The sequence below is a fragment of the Hipposideros armiger genome, unplaced genomic scaffold (genome assembly GCF_001890085.2).
Source record: "Hipposideros armiger isolate ML-2016 unplaced genomic scaffold, ASM189008v1 scaffold_461, whole genome shotgun sequence".
In the NCBI taxonomy this organism is placed as follows: domain Eukaryota; kingdom Metazoa; phylum Chordata; class Mammalia; order Chiroptera; family Hipposideridae; genus Hipposideros; species Hipposideros armiger.
In genome coordinates, this window is record NW_017731811.1 from 396,997 (window position 1) to 420,897 (window position 23,901).

At 46.6% G+C, this 23,901-nt stretch overlaps 1 protein-coding gene across 3 annotated transcripts in view; it reads right to left on the bottom strand.

Moving 5' to 3' along the window:
- The window catches only part of ABAT (4-aminobutyrate aminotransferase), a 69,933-nt gene that overhangs the window by 12,025 nt on the left and 34,007 nt on the right, over positions 1–23,901 (bottom strand). For all 3 annotated transcript variants that reach the window (XM_019666129.1, XM_019666130.1, XM_019666131.1), the window contains exons 3-11: positions 18,029–18,126; positions 16,234–16,263; positions 14,751–14,868; positions 11,154–11,203; positions 5,691–5,771; positions 4,944–5,036; positions 3,909–3,971; positions 1,459–1,522; positions 813–961 (exon numbers count right to left, since the gene is read on the bottom strand). In XM_019666129.1, the coding sequence (XP_019521674.1) occupies positions 813–961; positions 1,459–1,522; positions 3,909–3,971; positions 4,944–5,036; positions 5,691–5,771; positions 11,154–11,203; positions 14,751–14,868; positions 16,234–16,263; positions 18,029–18,126 (746 nt within the window). The remainder of the gene's footprint in view (positions 1–812; positions 962–1,458; positions 1,523–3,908; positions 3,972–4,943; positions 5,037–5,690; positions 5,772–11,153; positions 11,204–14,750; positions 14,869–16,233; positions 16,264–18,028; positions 18,127–23,901) is intronic.

A 23,901-nucleotide genomic window follows, 5' to 3' on the forward strand; every position in this document is an offset into this window, starting at 1 on the left:
ATCTTAGCTGCAGAGGGCAGTGTCACTGGCCCTCATATGTGGGATCCGAACCGGGGCCCTCTGGCGTCCCAAGCCAGCTCTTAACCATCGCGCCACTCAGCTGGCCCAATCATCTTGTCTCTTTTATTTACCACAAAATACCCAGCACCTAGCACCTTGCTTTGCACCTAGTAGGTGTTAACTATTAATTGATTGAAAAAACTGATGTGCCTGAGAGGGAGCCTCAAATGAGCCTTATTTGAGCTCAAATCCCAACCTGAAGAGTGAAAGCCAGTTTGTGCCCAGCAACAGAATCCTTCCAGTGTCTTGCATGAGACCCCAATATATAGAACAGATCAAACGGGGGCTCTTCCGGTTGAAGGTGAGGCATGGCAACAGGGGCCGCATGTCCTCTGTCCCTCCCCTGTCCCTACTGCACCTCCCCCCTTGCTCCCAAAGCAGCCCCGAATTGGGGAAAAGACAGAAAACAGTGGACTAAAGAATCCCGTGGAACCACTTTTTCCTGTGAGCTGCCCCATACCCAGCCTATAAATTCATTTTCTATTATTCTAGAGTCAGTGCAGGTGGCCCCCAAAGAAACGTGACTGATACTGAGATTGGTACTAGAAGTGGGGTGATGGACGCCGGGTAGCAAAATCAACATGCAATATGGAACATTGGGGCAGGAGGCCTCTCTGTGTCTGCGTTCCTCTCAGGGAGCGCCACACAGACCCCACGTAAACTTTTTGTTCCTGTTCTCCAGCCAGAAGCCTTGGGGTGGCGAGGGTAACGAGACGGGGTTTGTGGGGAGAGGTGGAAGGTCCGGGGGTTACCTCTTCTAGGCAGCGAGCCTCTTCCTGTTGATTCTCCTTCACAAACTCTTCCAGGGGGTACTTCAGCCGTGGGAACGGTGCGATGGGCCAGTCGAAGGAAGGGATGTCGAGCTTGTGAATAGCTTTGGAGTGTGTGGTCGCTAAGCAACCTAGGCCCCGAAACACAGAAAAGCAGATGGTTGGCATGGGGGAGGAGAGTGGACGGTCTTTGAAAAGGAGATAAGGGGCATTTCAGGCCAAGACTTCAAATGCCCAGGGAGGCCTGTTAACCTGCAGAGCCCCCGTTCTTGTAGTAACGTCCTGAAGCTGAAGCAGAACTTGTGAACCTTAGCGTGTGAGTGAGTGTGTGTGTGTGTGTGTGTGTGTGTGTGTTCTGCTTTCTGATTCATCGCAGATTAAGCACAGACTTTGAAGGCAGAGAGACAATCCTGGCTTTGCCACTGAATGGCCTTGTTCTTTCCTTGCTGGGCCTCGATTTCCCCACCTGTAAAATGGGAATAATAATCCCCACTCTACAAAGAATGGTACGGTGTCAACGAAACACCATGGGGAAACCGCAGATATGAAGTCCATGGCAGCCATCACTGCTGTTGCTGGCTGTGATTACTCTTAACTGCCGCATGGGTATCCCAAGGGCCCCTCTTACCCATGGTCCTCCCGTGGAATGCACCCATGAAGGACAGGATGCTGTAGTCGGGGCAGCCAGGGGCCTAGAAGCAAGAAACAGCATTCATCAGTCATGGCTGTGAGGACCAGGGGACCCATGGTTGCCCCAGGAACCTGGAAGAGCACCAAGGTCTATCAGAAGAACCGGACGTCCCTTCTCAGGCTGAAGTTACAAACTGGACTCTGATGCCTACAGCCAGCCAACAGATGTTTTGCCGGCGTAGCCCAAAAAATGATTTTGAATCAAGAGATTTCACATAAACATCTGAACTTCTATCTTCCCTCAAGTTCTGCACCATTTGGGCCCGTTTTTTCTCGGCTCAGCCTAAAGTCTGGGGGAGCGTGCTGTCCCAGGGCCCACTGCCCGCCTTTCTCCTGTGCATCACCTGCCCTCACCCGCTGGGCTGCTGGAGCTTTTGAATTTTCAACTGCAGGCTCTTCCAACTCCTCCCCGTCTCCCGGCCACAGGCTGCTCTGGCAACCAGGTAGGCTAGGTGCTGACTGGTGCATACCTGCCTCCCAAGACATGAGGCTGAGCGGGGCACCTCACAGGAAATGCCCCAAGCCTTTGGACCAGGTCTGCTGGGCCGGAGCAGGAGGGTGGCAGGGAGGACCTCTCCCCAGGACACCTGCCCCGAGTTCAGGAGGGACACCTGAACTTCCAGTCACCTCCCAGCCCCAAGCGGATGGTACAACTGTATTGTTTCCTGACAAGGAAACCTGGCAAGGAATTAGACCCGTTTCTAGCTCACTCAGGTAGATCTGCTGGGGATGTGACAGAGGCAACCACGGGCAACACCTTGTCTCTGGGAGGTTGATTTGGCAGGTTCTCAGGCTGGCTGGTCTCCAACCGGTCCCTGAGCTCCCGGGGAATGCTCTAAGACTTCCTTCCACAAACTCCAGCTTATCGTCTGATCACTTCCCTTTGCTAAGGAAAGGAAACATTTCCTTTGTTCCTTTGTATAAATGTAATAATGCACATCATCATCCATCTGTGGCTGCAGCCACGAAACAGAAGGAATGAGATCTAAAAATACTGATGGACGAGGATGTCCCTGGATAGCAAATGAGAAAGAGGTAGGACATGATCCATTTCTTACAACAACAACAAAAAAGCCAGAAGAAAGAAGAAAAAGCTTAATTGTATGCAGGTTTGTATGAATATGGAGAAAAGCGTGGATCTATTGCTAGCAAAAGGCAGGATTAGGAATAAAAAAATTAAGAAAGCACATACGCAAAATAAATAAATAAATAAATAAATAAATAAATAAATAAATAGAACATTCTCACCACCCATAGGCATCCCATTATAAACATATTAACAGGATTTCTCCTAGTAATTTCCTGTGTGTTTATTTACATGGCTGGGAGCACAGTGTCCATTTACATTCCACTGTTTCACTAAATTATGGCACACAGTGTCTCCAGGCCAAAGAGAACCCCTTCCAACTGTTTCTGGGGCAGAATTTTGTGGATGCATGCAGTATGTGATTGAGCTAAGTGGCTGTTGGTTCTTTTTTTTTTTTTTTTTAAGTAGCAGATCCTTCTGTCTAAATCATAATAATGAGACCCCATCCATGAAAGGGGCAAGGACAGGTCTGCTCTGGTCGAAGCTGGCTAGACAGCTTGTAATCTACCCACTTGGTTTTCCCCGTGGTCCCCACCACCGCTGTCCCCCCAACAGTGGCCTCCTTGGTGCCCCTGGGAACCCCTATACTTAAGTCCTGTTTCCCTATTACTGAATATATGAGTCTTCTCCAAACCTTTTGATTATCGTTCCTCTAAACACCAATGGGGTGAACATCCTTGTACATACATTTGTGTTAACATTATGGATGATTCTAGAGAATACATTAAAGGCCCCCTTAGGCGGCTCAAATTCAGGTGGCTGTCCTGAGAAGCTGTTCCTGGGTCAGAAAGACCTCCACTCGGCCTTGGGAACAGACTAGGGTTGGAATGCTTGGGGACCCCTTGCTATGTATGGATTGAGTGTTTGTGCATCCCAAATTCCTATGTTGAGGATTCAACCCCCAATGTGACGGCCTGTGAACACAAGGCCATAGGGAGGTGATTAGGGATGGATGAAGTCATGAGGGAGGCCCCTATGATGGGATTCCTGACATTACGAGAACAGACGAAAGAGCTTGCTTGCTGTCTGTCTCCCAGACATGGGAGGACACGTTGAGAAGGCAGCCGTCTGCAGCCAGGAATAGAACTTGCCCTGGGGAACCAAACCAGCTGGGACCTTGATCTTGGACTTCCAGCCCCCATAACTATGAGAAAATACATGTCTGTTGTTTAAGCCCCCCCAGTCTATGGTATTCATTACGGCAGCCTGTGCTGAGAAGGACGGAGGGTCAACTGGCATCAGCCTGAGGGGAGGCGGTGGCACCCCCTTTTGGAGGAGGTGAAAGGGGTCGCCCCACTTACCTGGTTGATCATGCATGTCTCCAACTCCTCTTTGGAGAAACCCGTTTGACCCCTTTCCTTGGTCTGACAAAACAGAGAACAAAATCTCAGACATTTGAGGGTAGGAGGGGCTTCCACTTTCCACTCAAACTCAAGAGCTGATCTTATGTGTTGATGGAAGAATAAAGAAATAAAATAGAGTCACTGTGATCAAGCTGCTAAATTATTAACATCGAATGGGCTGGGGCATGAGGAAATGATGATTCTTGTTTTAACTAAGTCTGGGAACTTAAACTTTTTTTTTTTTTTGTATTAACCTAACTGTATTTACCTGTTAGGGAATTTAAACTTTTGAACTTCCCAGTCCCGTATCAAGGTTGGGTGTGCATCAAACCTTCACAGTGACCTCAAGAAGAAAAAGTTCCATTGTCTAGACCACTGGACATCTGACAATCACCATCTTGGACCAATTGGGGGCTAAAAATGCAGAACTGATTCTTTTGAAGTATGTACTTCTCATTTCAAAACTCCCAGACTTTTCTTTCTCCTTCGGAACACTCTGGGTACTGCCTAGCAGTGTTTCCGGTTTGCAAACCTTAAGACCCCTGAATAAATCTTTACTTTATCTCTAGTCAAAGCTTCCTGGCTCTTTTTGAGTACATTCGACACGATCATTACACTTATGTACTGAAGCAAGAGACTGTTAACTGTGCTTGTGATGAACTAAATAGATGAATAAATACACAGGTGCATAACCGTTCCATTAGCAACAATTAGGATCTGCTGAGATAGTATATGTAATTCCAGGTAAAATGGCATAGTTACACTGGGTTAGTTTCGTGCCGAAGCCTAGGATCTTTGCACCATACCCCACTGGGATGTTTGGAAAGGTCCTCCTTCTCCACACCCCACCCGGGCAGTGGCCCTGTCTGGATTTTGAGCATGGTCACTGATGTCCAATACTCTGGCCAGCTGGGGTGAACAGTCGGACAAGGCATGAGTGTGTGACCGGGTGCTGGGGAGCCTGTGCGTGTGTGTTCATGCCCCAAACCTCACCCGGTACCACATGAAGATGGTCTTGAAGGCGTTTTCATTGGAGCAGGAGCCGCAGGCCATGGTGATGAGCTGGGACATTCCTTTAGGAGCCACCTGCAGGGACAGAAACAGCTGCGGGCTCAGCTCCAGCTCGACTCCCCCTCCCCCAGCTGGAGGTGGGCTGCAAGCTGGCCTTGGAGGCTGTGGGAGGCTGGGAGGGGACCAGGGACGTTCCGGAAGCAGACGGCCTGGGAGAGTGGACTCGGGCTCTTCTTGCGGGGGTGACAGAGAAGCCCAGGAGGAAGCCCTGAGGCTGGAGGGCGGAGAGGAAAAAAGGGCAAAGAAAAGCCCAGTCTGTGCCTCCGGACGCACCTGCCACCCCTCGAGACACCCACGTTTTGCAGGTGGCAAGATGAGGTTCTGAATGATTTTATTCGTGGTAACGACTGAAACCAAAATGTTGGGGCAGGTTGCATGACATACGCAAACCTCCTGTCACGGGACAAATCCTAATGTCTCCTGAGTTCTTTTTCCTGCACACCCTTCTTTTCTTCAAAAGGAAAAATAAAACACTCTTCGTGGAAAAAACAGCACAAAGAGCAAGATTGAAGTAGAAACACCCTATCCTTAATTGTTCCGGATCTCACTGCCGTCCTCCCCCTGCTGGTGCCCCCCTCCCCCCCGCCAAGAGCAGAAACACCTTTCCCGTAGGGACACGGGGGGGGGGGGGGGGCCCAGGTTGGAGATGTGTTGTTCCCAGGGACTCACGGAGAGCAAGGACTCCCGCAGCTTCTCCACAAAGTTCTCTGGGGGCAGGATTCCCAGGGCAGGTCTGTTGATGAACGTGCTCTGAAAAAAGGCCAGTGAAAAAAAACCAGTGACTTCGTGGGCCTAGCCCAACCAATCAGATGCTGCTCTGTGGGTGCCAGGATAACAGATTTCCTTGCACTTTTCGAGAAATCCACTGGGATCACTCTAGGTTTTAAGACGTGCCAATGTGTTGGTTGTAAGATGGCACTACAGTTAAGACCAGACGCTACCGCTGGGGGAAACTAGGTGAATCTGTAAACAAACCCCATCCGAGTGGCAAAACAAAGCAAAACAAAACAAAACAAAACAAAGGATAACAACAAATACTGACAAAGGATGTTGAGCATCTAGAACTCTCATTCACACAGCTATACACTACAAAGTATGGAAGGTAACTCTGGGAGGCAGCCTGGCAGTTGTTTTTATAACGTTAAACATCCACACACCCTGTGACCTAGCAGTCCCCTCCCCGCTCCATTGGTATTTATCTAAGTGAAACGAAAGCATATGTTCAGATAAAGACGTGAATGGACGTGAATGTTTATAGTGGCTTTTATTTTTATTTGCCAAACCTGGAAACACCCCAGATGTCCGTCCACTGGGGAAAGGATAAATAAACTGTGGTACACCATGGGACACTACTCGGCAGAAAAAGGAACAATCTCCTGACACACCCAAGGGCAAGAAGAACATGGAAGAATCTCAAAGTTGTGGTGCTGAGTGAAAGAAGTCGGAATGAAAGGGTTACACACAGCATGGTTCCATTGATCCGACTCTGCAAAAGGCAAAGTACAGGGACAGAAAACAGCTCGTGGTTGCCAGGGGCTGGGGTGGGATTGACTACAGACAGACTTGGAAGAATGTTTGGGGTGATGAATTGTACCGTGGTCTGGGTTAAAAAAAAAAATTGTGGTAAAAACCACATGATATAAAATTTACCCTCTTAACCATTTCTAAGTGTACACTTCAGTCGTGTTAAGTATATTTATTCACACTGTTGTGCAACTGTCGCCACCAAACTCATCTCCAGAACTGTTTGTCTTGCAAAACTGAAACTGTACCATAAGACACTAACTTCTCTGTTCCCCTTCCTCCAGCCTCTGGCAGCCACCATTCCACTTTTATGAATTTGTCTCTTATGAATTTGACGATTCTAGGGACCTCATATAAGTGGGATCATATGTATATGTCCTTTTGTGCCTGGCTTATTTCATTTAGCACAATGTCCTCCGGGTTTATCCACGCTGTAGCATGTGATAGAATGTCCTTCTTTTTTTTTTTTTAGATTTGGATATTTATTGCTGTTCATAGTTTTTTGTGTTTTTTTTTAAGATTTTATTGGGGAATTGGGGGAGGGGAACAGAACTGGAGAATCGGGGGAAGGGGAACAGACAAGTTGCTGTCGTTTTGTTCTTCAGTCTAGTTGTGGAGGACGTTGCTTCACTGGCCCAAGTTGGCACCATCATGGCGCTCTTCCTGGGCGAGGCAGATCAGTCGCTGGCCTCTGGACGGCCGCTCACGGCGGCTGCTGGCCGCTCACACTGGCTGCTGGCCGCTCACACTGGCTGCTGGCTACACACGGTAGCCCATGGCAACCCACTGCCACAGGGGCTGCAGCCTACGCCGTTGCCGGCGACTCACGGCAGCCCAGCTCCAGGTTGAGCTGTTGTTCAGCATCTTAGCTGTAGAGGGCAGTGTCACTGGCCCTCATATGTGGGATCCGAACTGGGGCCCTCTGGCATCCCAAGCCAGCTCTTAACCATCGCGCCACTCGGCCGGCCCTTTCCTTCCTTTTTAAGGCTGCATAACATTCCATTGTATGGATAGAGGACATTTTGTTTATCCATTCACCTGTCAATAGACAGATGGCTGCTTCCACCCCTGGGCTCTTATGAGTAGTGCTGCTATGAACATGGGTGTGTGAATGTGTCTGGATTCTGATAGTGACTATATGACCATGCATTTGGTGAAACTCACATAGGTATACACTACAAAGAATGGGTTTTACTGCATGTAAGTTACACTTTAAAAAACGGGGAAACGGCATGAAGAGGCAGTGGCAGCTCTAAAATTTCTAGATGGAACAGGGCTTAGGAGAGCAACCTGATGAGGGAGCTGGCTAAATAAACAGGATGGGCTGAGTAGGAACAGTGTTAGGAAAATTAGGCTAAGTAGTGGAGGACGTTAGCTCTCCTCATTGCAGAGTTGGGGGAACTGAGGACCAGAGAAGTCAAGCAACTTGCCCCAAGTCACACAGACAAGAGGCAGAACTATGACTCAAACCGAGGTTTGCTGCCTTCAGGTTCCATCCTCTGCCAAACACTGCAGGCAGACCCTGCCCGGTCATGCTAATGTTAACAACGGACACAAGTCTGTTTGGTGCGACCTGGACTCACTGGCTGGCCTGCAGGGGCCTCCACGGGGCATTTCCTTTGGAGATCCTGAGTAGGGTTCTTAAGAAATCAAGCTCATCATGAGATGCGGGTAGAGGCGAACTGCCATTATTGGCAACAGGGGACAGGGCTCACATTGGGGACAGCCAGGCTGGCTGGCAGCTTGACTGCCTATCTGGGTCCAGGGAAGTTGTGTGGGTGATGTCCTTGTTTGACAAAGCATGACATTAAGAACAGAAGATATCTGGGACATCGGGTAGCAGAATCAAATGAGGACAGGTTTCATGAATCCTTGCCATCGACTCAGTGGCCCTAAAGTGCAGCACGAAGAGAACGGGCTCTGGTTTAAGTGGCTGTGCAACACGGGGCAAGTTACTTAACCTCTCTGGACTTCAAGGTCTTCATTTGCCAAAATAGGGACCCTTCCCTGGGTGGGTGCTCGTAAGATGCCAGTGAGATGACACAGCACACAGATGAGGTAGGAGCTCGGTCTTGGACAGAATCACGCAGGTGGAAAGGCCTGGAGGTCACACGGATGGCATGTGTCTTATCCGACCAGGTGGCTGCCCTCCGTCCAGCCCAGGTGCCCCAGATGTCAGATTGCACTGCTCATCCATTGCAATGTGACCACGCACATGCAATGCCCAATAATCATTGTATAACTTGGGGACATTAAACGAGGTGAGCCTGGTGACATAAGAAACTGGAACTGGAACCCAGATACTGGATCCAGAGGACATGGCTTCATGTTTTGCAGCCACATGAAGTAATTATGTGGGAGTTTCAGGGTGATGTGTTTGGGGTACGAAAGGGTTGATAAGCCCCTTCTCAGGACGTCAGCGACTTGGCGGGAACCTGCCCAGGACAGGTAAAATGCCATAACCACCACCTGAGCAAATCTCCAGCCAAGAATCTGGAAGATTCAACCAATAGTTCCCCAGACTGGTGATGCTCTGACGCCAACCAACGGTTGCCCAGCCTGATGCCCTGGGTATACCCGCTGAGCTTATGGCAGTAAACTGCCACTTCTCTAAGGCTGTGCCAGTCACCCTGCCCCAAATCCAGTCCTCTGCAGCACGTCAGCACAGACTGACCAGTCTGTGATCTAGGCTGTAATCTAGACTGATCTAGACTGTTCTAGACTGTGGTCTCATGATCCAATCCCAGCACCAGAACAGTGCCCAGCACATAGGAGGTATTTAACCAATAATTGGTGAATAAACAAATGTCAAGAAATAAGGCTGAAGAAGAAGGAGGCAGATCATGAAGGGCTTTGCACTTGCATTAGAGGTGTTCAGGGGGCATCTGTAGGCAGTGGTTACGGGGAAAAAGGTATCCATGCATGGTGCAGTTTGAGGACGGTTTGGAGAAGATGAGAATATACGTGGCGGGGAGGGACAGCTGCAGAGGGGTTGTTGGGAAAATCCAAGTGGAAGGTGCAGAGCTAGGACTGGTTTTGATTGGTTGAGAGGTGAGAGGTGTGGGGTGGGGGCGAACGGAGGATGAAGTATGGCGTTTAGGTTCCTGGCCGGGACAGGTGGAGGCAGGGAATCCCCCAAAATCAGAATCCCTGGGCCTTGAAGTCATTTTGTTAGGGATGACGCTGCCTCCGGAGGCAGCTGACATTGCAAATGTGTGTGACATGTTTGTTGGCACATTTTTTTTCAGCACCAACTGCTGAGGCATCTGGGATCCCCACGTTTGGAAACAAAGCCAGGCTTTGAATGTAAACACTCTCGGAGCCTGCACACCCGAGACGCCCTCAGGAGTCCTCTCCTGCAGCCCGGAACTTGTCAACTAGTGGGAGGGAGAAATGTCCCCAAGCCCCTCCCAAGCAGGGCACACCCATCTGTAAAGAGGGAAATGTGGCTTTCCTGTTATCTTTCATGTGCCCGTTAAAAGGGGAGAAAATTTAAGGCTGGGAGTTGGTTTTTACCAAAACAGGGCACTCAACCCTCCCTACCTTTCTTAGATTTTTTTTTTGTATGGACACATATGTCACTCTTTTAGTAAAACGAAAGTCCCCAATGACATTTGGTGCCAGTGAGGATGTGGAAGGCTGGAACTCACACACTGCTGGGGGATGTGGAATCTGACAGCCAGTTTCCTCATCTGTCAAACAGGGATTACAATAGTACCTGCCTCATAGACTTGTTGCCATCAGAGCTGTGAAGTGCCGAACACAGTGCTTATACAGTAGTCACCTCTTATCCGCGGGCGATACGTTCCAAGCCCTCCCCCACCCCGTGGATGCCTGAAACTATGGATAGTACCGAACCCTATATATACTGTACTGCGTTTCCTCCTGTACATACATACCTATGATAAAGTTTAATTTCTAAATTAGGCACAGTAAGAGATTGACAACAATAACTAATAATAAGATAGAACAGTCACAACAATGTACTGTCATGTGACTGTGGCATTAGTAAGTAAAATAAGTGCTCCCTGAACGCGAGCACTGTGAGACTGGCCCATCTGATAATGGAGACGGCTACCAAGTGGCAGGAAGCGTACACGCTGGATAAAGGGACGATTCACATCCCAGGCAGCACGGAGCGGGACAGTGCAAGATTTCGCCACGCTACTCAGAATGGCACACAATTCAAAACTTATTGCATTGCTTATGTCTGGAATTTTCCACTTATTCTTCTCGGGCTGCAGGTAACTGAAAGCACAGACAGTGAGACTGCAGATAAGTGGAGACTGCTGTACTCATTATGCTCTTAACTATTGCTATCATTATCATGATCATTGTTTTATGCCCACACAGCGCTGCTGGATGCAGTCCGTAACCTTTAATATGGCTGCAATTCTCTACTTATGCGTGCAGTTAACTGACTGCTTCCCTGGGAGCAGGGCGATAAGTTTGTGCTCCCCAAGGCATCCCAAGTGCCTAGGGCTTAGTATGTGCTCAAAAACTGTGCATGGAATGAATGAATGAACTGTTTGCAAAGACTGCCCCAAGGATCCTTTGAATTGCTGTAAACACGTTTAGTCTTTACTCTGTATAACCCAGGGAACTTACCGCGTTTTGAGGCTGTTGGACGAGTTTCATGAGAGCAGGGTGGCTGTAACCTGGAGATGGAGGGGGTTTGGTTAGAGACCAGCATCACACCTGAGGGTCCCCGTACCCCTCCCCCATTGCCTGTCCCTTCCCTCTTTTCCAACCCTGCGACTCTCTTCTTAGGAACTTTACTCCTCTGGAGGCAACAGACCCATCCGTGGGCCCACCCAGACACCCTGGCTTAGAATCTCTCAGGGTGCTGCCCAGAAATCTTCAACAAATTCTCTAGGTAATTCTGGGGTTCAGGTTGGGAGACCTAGTAGACTAGACAGACACAAGAGGAGGTGAAAGCAAGGTAAAAACAAATTTCAAGGCCAGGGCTGGGAGTGCTTCCCCAGGCCGGCGTGAAGAATCACAAATGTGGTCCTTGCCTTCTCTCCCAGCGTACACCTGTTGAGTCAAATCCCCGTAAGTGTTTGCTCAGGGACCAAGTGAGTGAATGGTACAACCTGCAGTCTGTGACCAGGATATCCGGTCCTGCCTTCACACACCTGCTTATTCCCAGAGTCCTGCTGTATTTACTGTCCTGTCCGGGCCTGAGGTTCCATGACAAGGTCTAGGAGGTCCTTTGATTCAGCAGTTGCTCTTCTACGAATGTACCCTACACGTCTTGTCTAAAGACCAGTGTACACGTATCTTAATTGTGCCACTCCAATATATCCAGGCTTGAAAATGAAAGTCCATCCGTAGCAGACCAGTTGCTACAAGGATTTGCAATGTTGAACGGGAAGCCCTCTACACATAGTAGGTGCTCAATAAGTGGAAGTATTTGTTGTAAAGGAGAGAGGAGCAATGCAGTACTGCACAGCACTGGAACCAGATGTCCTGGCTTCAAAGCCTTTGCTTCCATTTATCGAGCAGCTACTATGTGCAGGGGCTTCCTGTTCATCGTTGCGAATCCTTGCAACAATTCTCATAGGAACCCCCAAGTTTGTAGGAGGCACTGAGGTCGGGAGACCAGACGGTAAGACCCTAAAGGGAGGTGGCAAGTGTTCAACTCAACACATCTTAGTTGAATGAATGAATAATGCAGAGATCCAGCGACATAGCAAGGACTCAAAACTGTCATGGATGAGACAAGACTCATCAGTGAATCTTGGAGCAGGAAGTAGAACTTGGCGAAAAACTCCCCGTCATTAAGTGTCACCATTTTTTTTTAAAGTGTTACCATTTTTTTTATCACACATACCTGGTACTTAACTTTGTTTTAATTGATTCACTTTTTAATTTAAATAACTTTATTTTGAAAGGAGACTTTATATCACCATGTTGAGAGGCCTGCTCCCTCCAGAGTAAGATACTAGCAAGTTTAGACAGATCTTAAAGACCCAGCATCACCCAGGGGAGACCTGCTTTCTCCTTGATGGACTATAAAAGAGTGAACAGACTTGAAAAGCCTGTGCTTCCACTTGACCAGCTGCAGGAGCACGGACTGGGGGAGTGGTATGGGGGTGACCAAGGGGAGAGGGTTAACAGTCTTTCCCCATTGTCCCCGCCTGTCCCCATGCCAATCCAAGCCTGACAGGGCCCAAGGCTAGAAAGCACTCATTACTCAAGGAAGAAACACTCTTTTCTGGCCAGAGGTCTTTCAGCTCTGGCTTTTTATCATGCTGCCTGGATGTTTATGACTTTCCTGCCTCAGTAGATAAGCCAGTTAAGGGAACGCTCATTAAGCCACAGTTCAGTTTGTCTTATCAGCTTCAGGAGGACAGATGAAAGCAGAGCCAGCCCCTCTGATCAGGGAAACCCGAGCTCTGGGCTTTCCATGCTGTGGGACCCCCACACTGCAGGGCAGGGGCAGCTGTCTGGGAGGCTGCTCTCACAGAAGTAAGCTTGGGAGGCTGAGAGTCATTGGCTCAAACCCTTGGGCTTCCTGGACATGGGGGGGCAAACCCTGCAACCTCTTGAGCCTGACTCCCCATCGGTAAACTGGGGGTGATGGTAAAAGACCTGATGTTATAGGACTGTTGTAGGGATTTAATGATATAACACGGGAGGCACTTAGCAATATGCCAGACACATTGTAAATGATAATTATTAGTTTATTAGAATTATTAGTTTAAAAAAAATCCATCCCATACTACAGGTATGGGAGAAAAAGTGGCCAGAGAGAGAAATTTAGAACTCTCGTCTTTTAACAACTGCTGCCAGCTCGATCCCTTACACGCCCACCCGTACATACGCTGGTTGGCTGGGGATTTGAGCTAAAGGAGCCCTGGGGTGGAGGGGAGATGTAGGAGTTAGCTGGGAAGACCTGGGTCCATGGCTAATATACGGTGGAGCCAGGATTCAAACCCAGGATAACTCCCGATACCTTTCACTCCAACGCAAAATGGAGACAGGGGTTTATAAATCTTAGCATCCGAAACACCTTCAAAGGCCAAGGCATCTCTGGAGGATGGGACTTTCCTAAAAGAGTGAGTCATTTACTTACTGTCTAATTGCATCTTAATGGGAAACAAATAGGTCCCAAGGGTTGGTCTGCAGGAAAGCGCAGGAAGAGGGGAGGCCTAATTTTGGATCTCGGGGGGAAAGGCTGCTGGGGGTGGAGAGTTGCTGATGAGGAACAGAGGACACCCCGCCATCAACCACAAAGGGACAGGCTTCCCTAGACGGTCAGCCTACAGATCAGAGAACGCAGCGAGGAATCCACTGACCAAAGAAACATCAACCATCCAAGGTGCAAACAGCAGCTGCTGCACATCCAGATCAGCCCTGTTCACGCCGTCGTCTGTGTGCCCTCCCACAGCAGTGAGACACGCTCTGTGTGGCAGGGAGGTGAGCCTGGTAAGGCAGATGCTTTGATGCCCCACCAGGTCACCTTTACTGGACAGGCCACCCCTGTCCCAGCTGCTGTGCGTGTGGCTCATTATGGCTCCAGCTGCCTCCTTGTCTGGAAAATTGCCCTTGGTGAATAGAAGCTGCTTTACCCAAGAGGTGACATGACTTTCCTTCCGGCAGCTGACGGGCGATGACTGACTGGCACAGGGCTACAAAAAGGCCAGTCTGGGGCCCACTCTGGGAGGCAATGCCTGTTCAGGAGCCCCCGTGGGGATCAGGCCATGGCTAGTCGCTGGCTGACAGCTCATTTTTCTTAGCTTTCCCCTCTGCCTTCTGCTGTTTCCCTCTCTCCCCTTTCTCCGGAGAGTTCTCCCTCAATCAACTACTTGTACAGCGTCCCGGCCTCAGGCTCCTGTTCCCAACCTAAGACAGCTGACATCGGACACGGACACGGTGGTCACACAGACCTGGGTTCACATGCAGGCTGTGCTTCCTCTACAAGCTGCTAAACCTCTCCAAGCTTTGCTTATCTCTCTGAAGAACTGCGATATTACTATATATTTACCTTGTAGGGTTCTGGGGAGGAGTAAACGAGAGAAGACACGTCAAGTCCCTAGCAATGCAACCCTCTACAAATGACTTGTTCCTTCTCTCTGCCCTCGAGGGAAGTGTCTGGCAACACCCGGGGATGTGTCTGCTGGAAGGGACAGCTAAAGTCTGGAGAGCCATACAAAGAGAGAGGAAGCTATGTTTGAGGACTGACTTTTCAGCGCTTACCGATGGGGACAGAGGAGATCTGAGAATAAAGATCCAGCATCCGGTTGCCATCCACGTCGACCAGGTAATTGCCTCGGCTCTCTTCGTAATTGCAGAAGAAATGCACAGCCTCTGCGTTCTTGGGGACAGACGGGACTGAGTCAGGCTTGCTGCAACTCCCTACATTCTCAGTGTTTAAGATTAAGCTTCAGTTGGTAAAATAAACCATGACCTGCCCAGTCCATGGTATGGAGGGTCTCTGAGTGCAGGCGATATGGCATTTCTTGCCCTGGGGGTAATTCCATGGGTGATATGCTTTAAGCAAAGCTGTGAATTTGTATTTTATGAAGTTTTCTGTTTGTATTTTATGTATCACAACCAAAAAAAGGGGTTGATCTAAAACTCTCAAGGAGATTCTGATAAGATGTATATGGTAAGAATTAGAGCACCCATTAAGAAAACGAAAAAATATATATATAGAAATTATGAGAGAAATGAAAATGTTACACTGGAAGATACTCACTGCAAAAAAAAAAAAGGTAAAAGAGGAGTAAATAAGATATGAGACATAGAGAACAAACAGTAAAATGGAAGATGTAAATACAACCATAGGAATAATAACATTAACTGTGGATGGATTAAACAAGCCAATCAAAAATCAGAAATTGTCAGACTGAATAAAAAGATTCAGCTATAAGCTGTTGACATGTGACATACTTTAGATTCAAGAATACAAATAAGTTGAAAGTAAAAGGATGAAAAAAGGTATATGATTCTCAGAGCAAGCACAAGAAAGCTGGAATGATTTATACTACTAACAAAATCGACTACAAAACCAAAAAAAAAATCTTACTAGAAGTAAAGAGAGACATTTTATGATGACAAAAGGGTCAGTCCATCAAGAAGATATAACAATTATAAACATATAAGCACCTTATAACAGAGCCCCAAAATCCATGAAGCAAAAACAGAACTGAAGAGAAAAGCAGTTCTACATGAATAGTTGGAGATTCCAAAACATGGCTTTCAATAATGGATAGAACAATTAGGCAGAAGATTAACAAGGAGATAGACTTAAACAACACTCTACACCAACAGATCTCACAAACATCTATATAGAACACCCCACCCAACAACGGGAGAGCACACATTCTTCTCAAGCACATCGGAACGTTTTCCAGGCCAGACCATATGCTAGGCCATAAAAAACGCCCAATAAATTTAAAAGGACTGGAGTCACACACACACTATATTTTCTAACCATGAGGCAATGAAATTAGAAATAGCAGGAAGAAATTTAGGAAGTTCACCGAAATGTGGGAAAGAAACAACACACAAATGACCCATGAGTCAAAGAAGAAATCCCAAGAAAAATGAGAAAAAAAGTCGGCTGCATATTTCTTTTTTCTTTTGGAAAATAGCCGGCACAGAGGAAGCATCTGTGTCTCTCAGCTAAATTGTAACAGAGAAGCAATGGAAGGAATGCTACCTCATCCCCACTTACTTGAATTATATTCAGCTGTTTCATTAACTCCTGCGGGCAAGAAAAGCAAAAGTATTATAGCAAGGACACACTCTTCCAAAGCAGCTTAAAATATTTCGTGTCTTCCCAAGTCTTGGAGCTTTGCCCCCTTTCATGCCGATAACTTAATAGTTCATTAGCCAACAATATTACAAATATTTTAAAATTGTTTAATATAAATTGTCAGCAGGGAACGACTGCCAGTTAAATTACCAGTACAACAGACATAGTGGAGATTTAGACACTTGGAAGATAACAATCCAACTAAAATATTTAACAAAAAAAAATGTAAGCTGAAGGCGTTTATGTAGTGCCTATAAAAGCATGGGTTCTCTTTTAATTTAGGGGGAAAAAAGGCTTTAACATTCTGTCAGAAAAATAAAATCAACTGAAAATATAAATTTGCAGAGACCCATTTATAATTATAAATCCAAACACTCTATAGACCACGGTACAATTCTATATAGAAATTGGGAATTATAAACCAGTTGCTTTAATAGTATAAAGATTTCATCTGTAAATATGATTCAAAGTAAAATAAACTTTAGCATTTAGTAAAAAAATTACATATTTCCACATAAAAATAGAAAATATTAATGACAACATAAAAAATTACTCCAAGTATTTCACTACTATTAAATTAAAATCCACTACTCCCCAATAGAAATATGCAAAAAAAAGTCTCTCCTTTCGTTAACAAACACAATCACTACAACTATTTATCACCACAAATATTTCTGGGTTTATAAAATAGCTTCAATGACAAAAGGGGTATCTTTGACACTAAAAAAATGACACTGGATAAAATCTGCAAAATATGTAAAGAAAAAAGATTAATTTGTATTAAAAAGGTTTACACTGTTATTTTTCAGGTGCAAACATTAGAAACAGTATTGCATATCACAACACAGGGTCAAGGTTAGTCAGCATTCCAAAATGTGTTATATTTGGGTTTTGTGGCATCTTTGAGAGGCTCCAACCTCCCTCATCTGACTCATGTGTGTCTCTTCCATCTCACACACTAACATCTATTCCAGGGATTCAGAGCTGCCCAATGCCGCTCACATGCCATGTTCTGTCACCCTGCATGCCTCTCCACGTACCATGCCCCTTGCTTAGAAGAGGATGCATTCCTTTGGCAAATTCCTCCTTTTTATTCTTTAAAGTCAAGCTCAAGGGCATTCGCTAACCATGTCCTGTGCCATACATCATTGCCATGTTCTTCCACTGCTGGTGGCATGTTCTGACCCAGCCCCTGACTCTGGACTCACAGCCAGCCATGTGACTTGCTTTGGCCAGCAGAATGAGGCCGAAGTGACGATGGGCCAGCGTGAAGCCTGGGCCATCGCATGCTCTCCTCTGCAATCACCGTGAGAACAAGCCCAGCCCAGCTTGCTGGAGAAGGGGAGACACATGGAACAGAGACAAGTCACTGCAGTGACCCACTGATGGCGAGTCATTCCCTAGGCATGGAGATGTGTCCAACAAAGCTGCCGCTTCCACTCCCAGTTGATCCTAGATGCAGGAGCTGCAATCTGCAGGCTAGAGGTTTTGTGATTATTTGTTACACAGCATTACTGTGGCAACAGCTAACTGATACATCTCTAGGTAGCCTTCTTTGACTTCTTATGGTGGAATGGCTTAATGTCCCAGATCTCTACTGGTGGATTCTCCGAAAGCAGCTAAGAATATGGTCCCTAAGCTCAGCTGTGTTTTTGCCTCATGGACCCCTTTTGCTCGGTTCTGGAAACACACCACTCAGGGGTGTTCAACTCACCCGAGATCTGGGCCCTGGGACTTCTGTCTTCATCAAAGGCCCTTCATAATCAAATTCAACGTCGACTTTGGCTGCAGCCTGACTGATATGTCTGGATCCTGCAGTAAAAAAAGGTGATGAGAACCCCTGGTGATAGCAGATATAAGGAGAATTCTGCCCTAACAGACACCCAATGTCCCCAACAGAGGCGGTACCAGGACCTCAACCCCGTCCCAGCCAGAAGGCCCCAGGACACTGAGTCTGGCCAGACTTGGGTACCACAAAAACACTGAAGATTTAAAAATGGAAAAGCCCAGTGCCAGTGATGGTGATGGCAAACAGGCACACTAGTGAGCTGGTGGTGGGTGTGTAAGTAGATGCCAGCTTCCTATTCCTTTTGATCGAGCAATCTTATAGTTTAGGATTTATCCTAAAAAAATAATGAGACCAGTGTACGAAGACGTAGGTTTAAAATATTCATAACAGTACTGTCTCAAACAATAATAAAGAGAAAAGAGCCTAAATGTCCAACAATGGAGGGTAGCTAAATAGAGTATGACATATTCCACCATTTCGTGGACAATGGAATATTCTGCATCTGTCAATAGTTTCAAGACAGACATTTTGCACATTTATGGACACAGAAAGATGCCCACGGTATTAGAATGTGAAAAACCAGGTTATAAAAATCATCCAAATTTTGTAAAAATTTCATCTATATCTAAATGTAGAGATAGAGGCCGGAGTGTCTCAGCCTCAGCGCTGTGGATACTTTGGGTCAGATAGTTCTTTGCTGTGGGGGCCCATCTGTGCATTGTAGGATGTTTAGTTGCATCCCTGACCCCCACCATTCGATGTCAGCAGCAACTTCCTCAAGTTGTGCCTCTAGTTGGGACAATGAAAAATCATTCAAGAGGGACTCATCAGACGTCTGAATTCAGGTGGTTCCCACCTATAGATGATTTTTTGTTAAAAAAAAAAAGTCTGGGGCACCAGTCATATGCTCGAAATTCATTTTACATTTTTTTTGCATAGTAATAACCTTATGGAGGGTGTTTGAGTTCCCAGGCTAACCACTACAAAGTTTTTTAGCTCAGCATGTGGCAGAGACATAAAGGGTAGGCTCAACCCAGGTCTCACTGATCCCTGAATGAAAGGCAGCTTTCTGAATCTGAGAGAAGTGTGTAATGATTTACAACCAGTAACCCCTAGACGTCCCTTTAATGTTCCTGGTCATATTTTATTTTCCTGGTACATACTTGGTGGTTTTGAAATGTTAGTTGCACTTACTTGGGTTGCCATAATTGCATCAAACTAAGGAATCATTAGATACTTTATATAAATCATATATGTGATCTCATTTCATCCTTACAACCCTTAGGGGGAGTTGTTATTGCTTCCATTACATAGCATAGGAAAGTAAAACTTAGACAGGCAAAGGAATATGCTAGTATCTCTTCCTCTGTGACACACACACACAAACACATGCGCGCGCGCGCGTGCACACACAGCTTGCCAAACCATACAAAATGATATTAGAAACCACATTTAAATTCATACTTAATTTTCCACAATTGCCTTGGATATCAAAGAAGGTTTCCGAATTAATTATGTAATGTAATACATTATGTAGCCCTTTGAACGTCAAGGCCAGTTCAAATCCAACAGTACCCTTATTTTAAGGAATGAAGAAACCAGCTTTTGTTTTCTTCTGTTTGATCTTATAACGAAAAGAGTTGATTCTATTAGCAGAGAGTTAAAGGTCATGGAACACATGGATGACTTTTTTTTTTTTCCACTCAATTGTTTATCTCTTCCTTGACCAGTTGGTCAAGGCTGATTTGCAACTGGGCCTGCATAAAACAGGGATGCATTCCTGGATAAAAGAAGCTCTTCACTGGTCCCGATCTTTCTTCGTTTCAGCGAAGGGGGAAGGTAAAAAGCTCAAAATTGGCAAGCTGTCCTCCAAACGAGGACACGCAAGTCCTACTTCCCTTCTCCCAAAAATGTCTTGACATCACAGCGTCGCAATCAGGTTTCTTAGAAATGGGAAGGTGGGAATAATGAGAATGTAAGTACTTGGCTGTGGGAGCTGCAGCTATAAGGAAGCCAAGACAATGAGGTAAATGGGAACTGGGAGGTGGGGTGGGGGCAGGTGGTGCAGAGAAGGTGAGAACCCATCCTTCCTGGGGTGGGAATGCCGAGGGCTAGGTGCAAGGCAGACGGGTCTGTTCCAAGAACTTCATCGGTTCCTACCATGTGCCAAGTCTTTGTGGGTGTGGATGGAAGAGGGCCAAGACTGCTGGGCAGAGATCCTGAAAATCAGAGCCTGGGAAGGTGTGTTGGCAACTGTGCCAATCAGAAAAAGGAGGATGGGGAAGCTGACACGTTTTCGGCCCCTCCTGTGTGCCAGGCAGGCCCTACTTAGGCAAACTCTCACCTACTGTTTTAATTAATCCACAACCTACTCGTGAGATGGTATTGTTGTTCCCGTTTTACAGACAATGATCAGAGAGGTTAAGCGACTTTCCCAAGGTCACACAGCTAGTGAGTTGCAAAGCCAGGATTCGAACTCAGGTCTAATACTTCCGCTTTCCCTATTGTGTCTCAATTTTGACTTTTTGTAGAGGAAAATAACCAAACACTAATACAACCAAATACCAATACAATACCCATGATGATCTATAATGTCCTCTTAATTCTCTTGATGGTATATAACGCCATAAACCACAAGAGAAAAAAACAAGATTTGCGTGATCAAGGAAGGCTTTTCTGAGATCTCTTATATCAAGTCACAAGAGCAGATGTCCATTTTTCGAGCACTTACGGTGAATGTACCAGGAGCACTTTACAAGGATCATCTCATTTAATCCTCACAACCCCCTAGGAGGTAAATATTATTATTCCCATGTTACAGAAGAAGACACTAAAGCTCAGAAAGGTCAATTAACTTGCCCAAAATCACACAACTGGTAAGTGACTAAGCTGGAACATTGTCCGTCTGACTTCTCCTTTTGCAGATACTATGAATGTTAAGTGATGCTATTTTCGATTTCATCTAGTGTGAATCCTTGAAATGAAACATTTGCAGCAAAACAACTCGCTTCCCTGAAAGGCAAATTACTACCAGAAGCACAAGAAAGCAAAAGAAGTTTGAATTAATATTGAATGATCCAGCATGTTCATTCATGAATAAAGCAGCACCCCCAGAAGGCAGGGGTGTGCCCTGATACACAGCCCTCTGGCTCTGATAATGACGCTCGCCACCCTCGGTGCCCGCACTAATCCAGAGTCAATTTTTAACTCCAAACTATAAAAACAGCCATCAAACGTTTTCAATGCCCCCTTGATCTTTATACTGAGAGTAATAAATGAATGTAATTTTCCCAAACAGCAAGGGTGTGAGCCTGGCCAAAGTCAAGTTCACCTGGAGTTGTTTGCTCTCCCTCTCTTTTAAACAATCTCATCTTGCCCACAACTGTCCACCCCGCTTATTTTTTGGTAACATGCTCACTGAGGAAAATATCACTAGGCAACAATGAAAAAAACCAAAACACAGAAAACAAACAAGTCCAGTTTCACAACCTAGAGATAATCATCTTGCTGCCTAGTCTCCCAGTCCTGGACTCTATTTGTCAATATAAGATGGTGGCGGTGGTGTGGGGGGAATGAAACGAAGCTATCTCGGGTCATGAATTATCATCACGCTGAATGGCTTCAATGTGCTCCAACAGGTGGAGACACACACGGAAGCATTTGCACACAGTGGGTGTGCTGGCAGGCCAAGGCTACTGACCTGGGCTCTCTCCTGCTCTCTCTCGCTCCGAGGAAGCAGCTGCCATGTAGTGAGCTTCTTTAGGAAGAGGTCCATGTGACCTTGAATCCAGCACGCTGACATCAGTGGACCCCCGGCTCTGATGGTGAGCCTCAGATGAGACCACGGCCTCAGCTAACAGCTCAGCTGCCCCCCGAGACACCTGGAGCTAGAGGATTCAGTAAGCCACTCCAGGATTCCCAACCCACAAAAGCTACGAGATGATAAACATATGTTACTTTAACCTGCTAGGTGTGGGGATATTTGTTATATGGCACCAGGTAATTAATACAGCAGGTAAGTGTGTGAGTCCTGGAGCCAGACTGGCTCAAAGCCTGGTTCAGCCCCTTGCAAGCTCTGGACAAGTTACTTAATTTCGCTGAGTCTCAGTTTCTTGTTTTATGGAGTTATGGTGAGGGCTAAGTGGGTTAAGGGTAAGCTGTTATTCCTATCATGTAAAAACCATTCCCCTATTGTTACTTGCCCATCAGTGCATGAGAGAGCCGATTTCTGTATCTTTGTCAATACTGCCTTCGTATGAAAAAAACAACCAACCCTATCTATCTATCTATCTATCTATCTATCTATCTATCTATCGATCGATCGATCGATCGATCGATCTATCATCTATCCACCCAGCCATCCATTCATCCATCTTACTAGATATGCCAAATTGATAGGCCAAAAGAAAAGAAAAAAAAAATCTCATGGTATCGATTTTTAAATCTGGCACAGGTGTGCCAAAAAAGATCCAACTCTAGCCAAGAAGATGCAGAGATGAGCAACTCTGGTCTCATCACTTCTGGTTTTTGCACTGTGTCTCTATATCCATGCTTATAAAACGGGAGTTAGGACACTCCCCACCTTATCGTAAATATAAATGAAGTGGTTTCACATGAACCATTTCTTCTGATACAAGAAATCTGTGATCCCCACTTTCCTGATGAGAAAATTTAGGCTTGGAGAAGCTCTGACCCCTGGCTAGGCTCCCATGGCTAATAGGTGGATGGAGTCAGTAGCTCCATCTTATGAGACCCAATCCAAAGCTCTTTCCTTGTCGTGTCCTTGGGAAGGCTCAGATGTCCTTGAGAATGACCTTCAAAGGCTGAGCAACATATGCCACCAGGCTGGAACCCCCCGGGGGCCATGCCCTTTTCTCTGGTATATCCTCAGCACCTAGTCCAGCAGCACTCGGCACCTAGTAGGTTGCTCGGCAACACTAGTGACGGAATGAATGAATCTTCCATGCCCGTGACTCTCCCTCCTACTTGGAACAGACCAGAACAATCTGCAATCCAGCTGTGGAGGGCGCAGCTCACTGGCCCATGTGGGAATCGAACCAGCAACCTTGGTGTTATGAGCACTGCGCTCTAACCACCTGAGTGAACGGGCCACCCCCTCAGTTTATTTCCAACGTAATAACAGGTAAGCACGGATATGCTTCTCTTATAATTAAATGAGACAAAACCAAACCTCAAAACCTACTCATAATCCAGCAAGGCTCTCAAGGTCAAGATCAACAAGGAAAGACTGAGAAATTGTTGCAGAGCAGGGACGTGACAACTAAATATAATGTGGAAACCTGGGTTGGACCCTGGCACAGGAAGAGGTATTAAGGGAGAAACTGGTGAAGTCCAAAGAGAGGCCTGGCGTTCAGTTCACGGTGATGTGCCAAGGTCAGCTTCTTAGTCTGGACAAGAGCAGGCTCATGATGTAAGATGTTGACAGTGGGGGGCACTGGGTGGATGAGGGGCACAGGGGATCTCTCTGGAATATCTTTGCAGTTTCTCTGTACATCTACAATCACCCCAAAGTAACACATTGATTTTAAAATAAAAGCCTGTTAATACTGCAGGGAGAGAAGTGAACATTCCTGCTTTTTATCCTCCCCAGGGCACGAATACTAGCATTCAACATGCAAACCATGGACACGGCCAGCAATTTGTCTTCAGAAGGCAGATGGGACTGACAACAACAAGGGCACACTTGGATGACGAGAACGGGGCTCTGGGAGAACTGGAGGGCAGACTGGAAACACAGGGTGTCCAAAGGGAAGCTACTGCTAGCCTCTCCCTCGCTC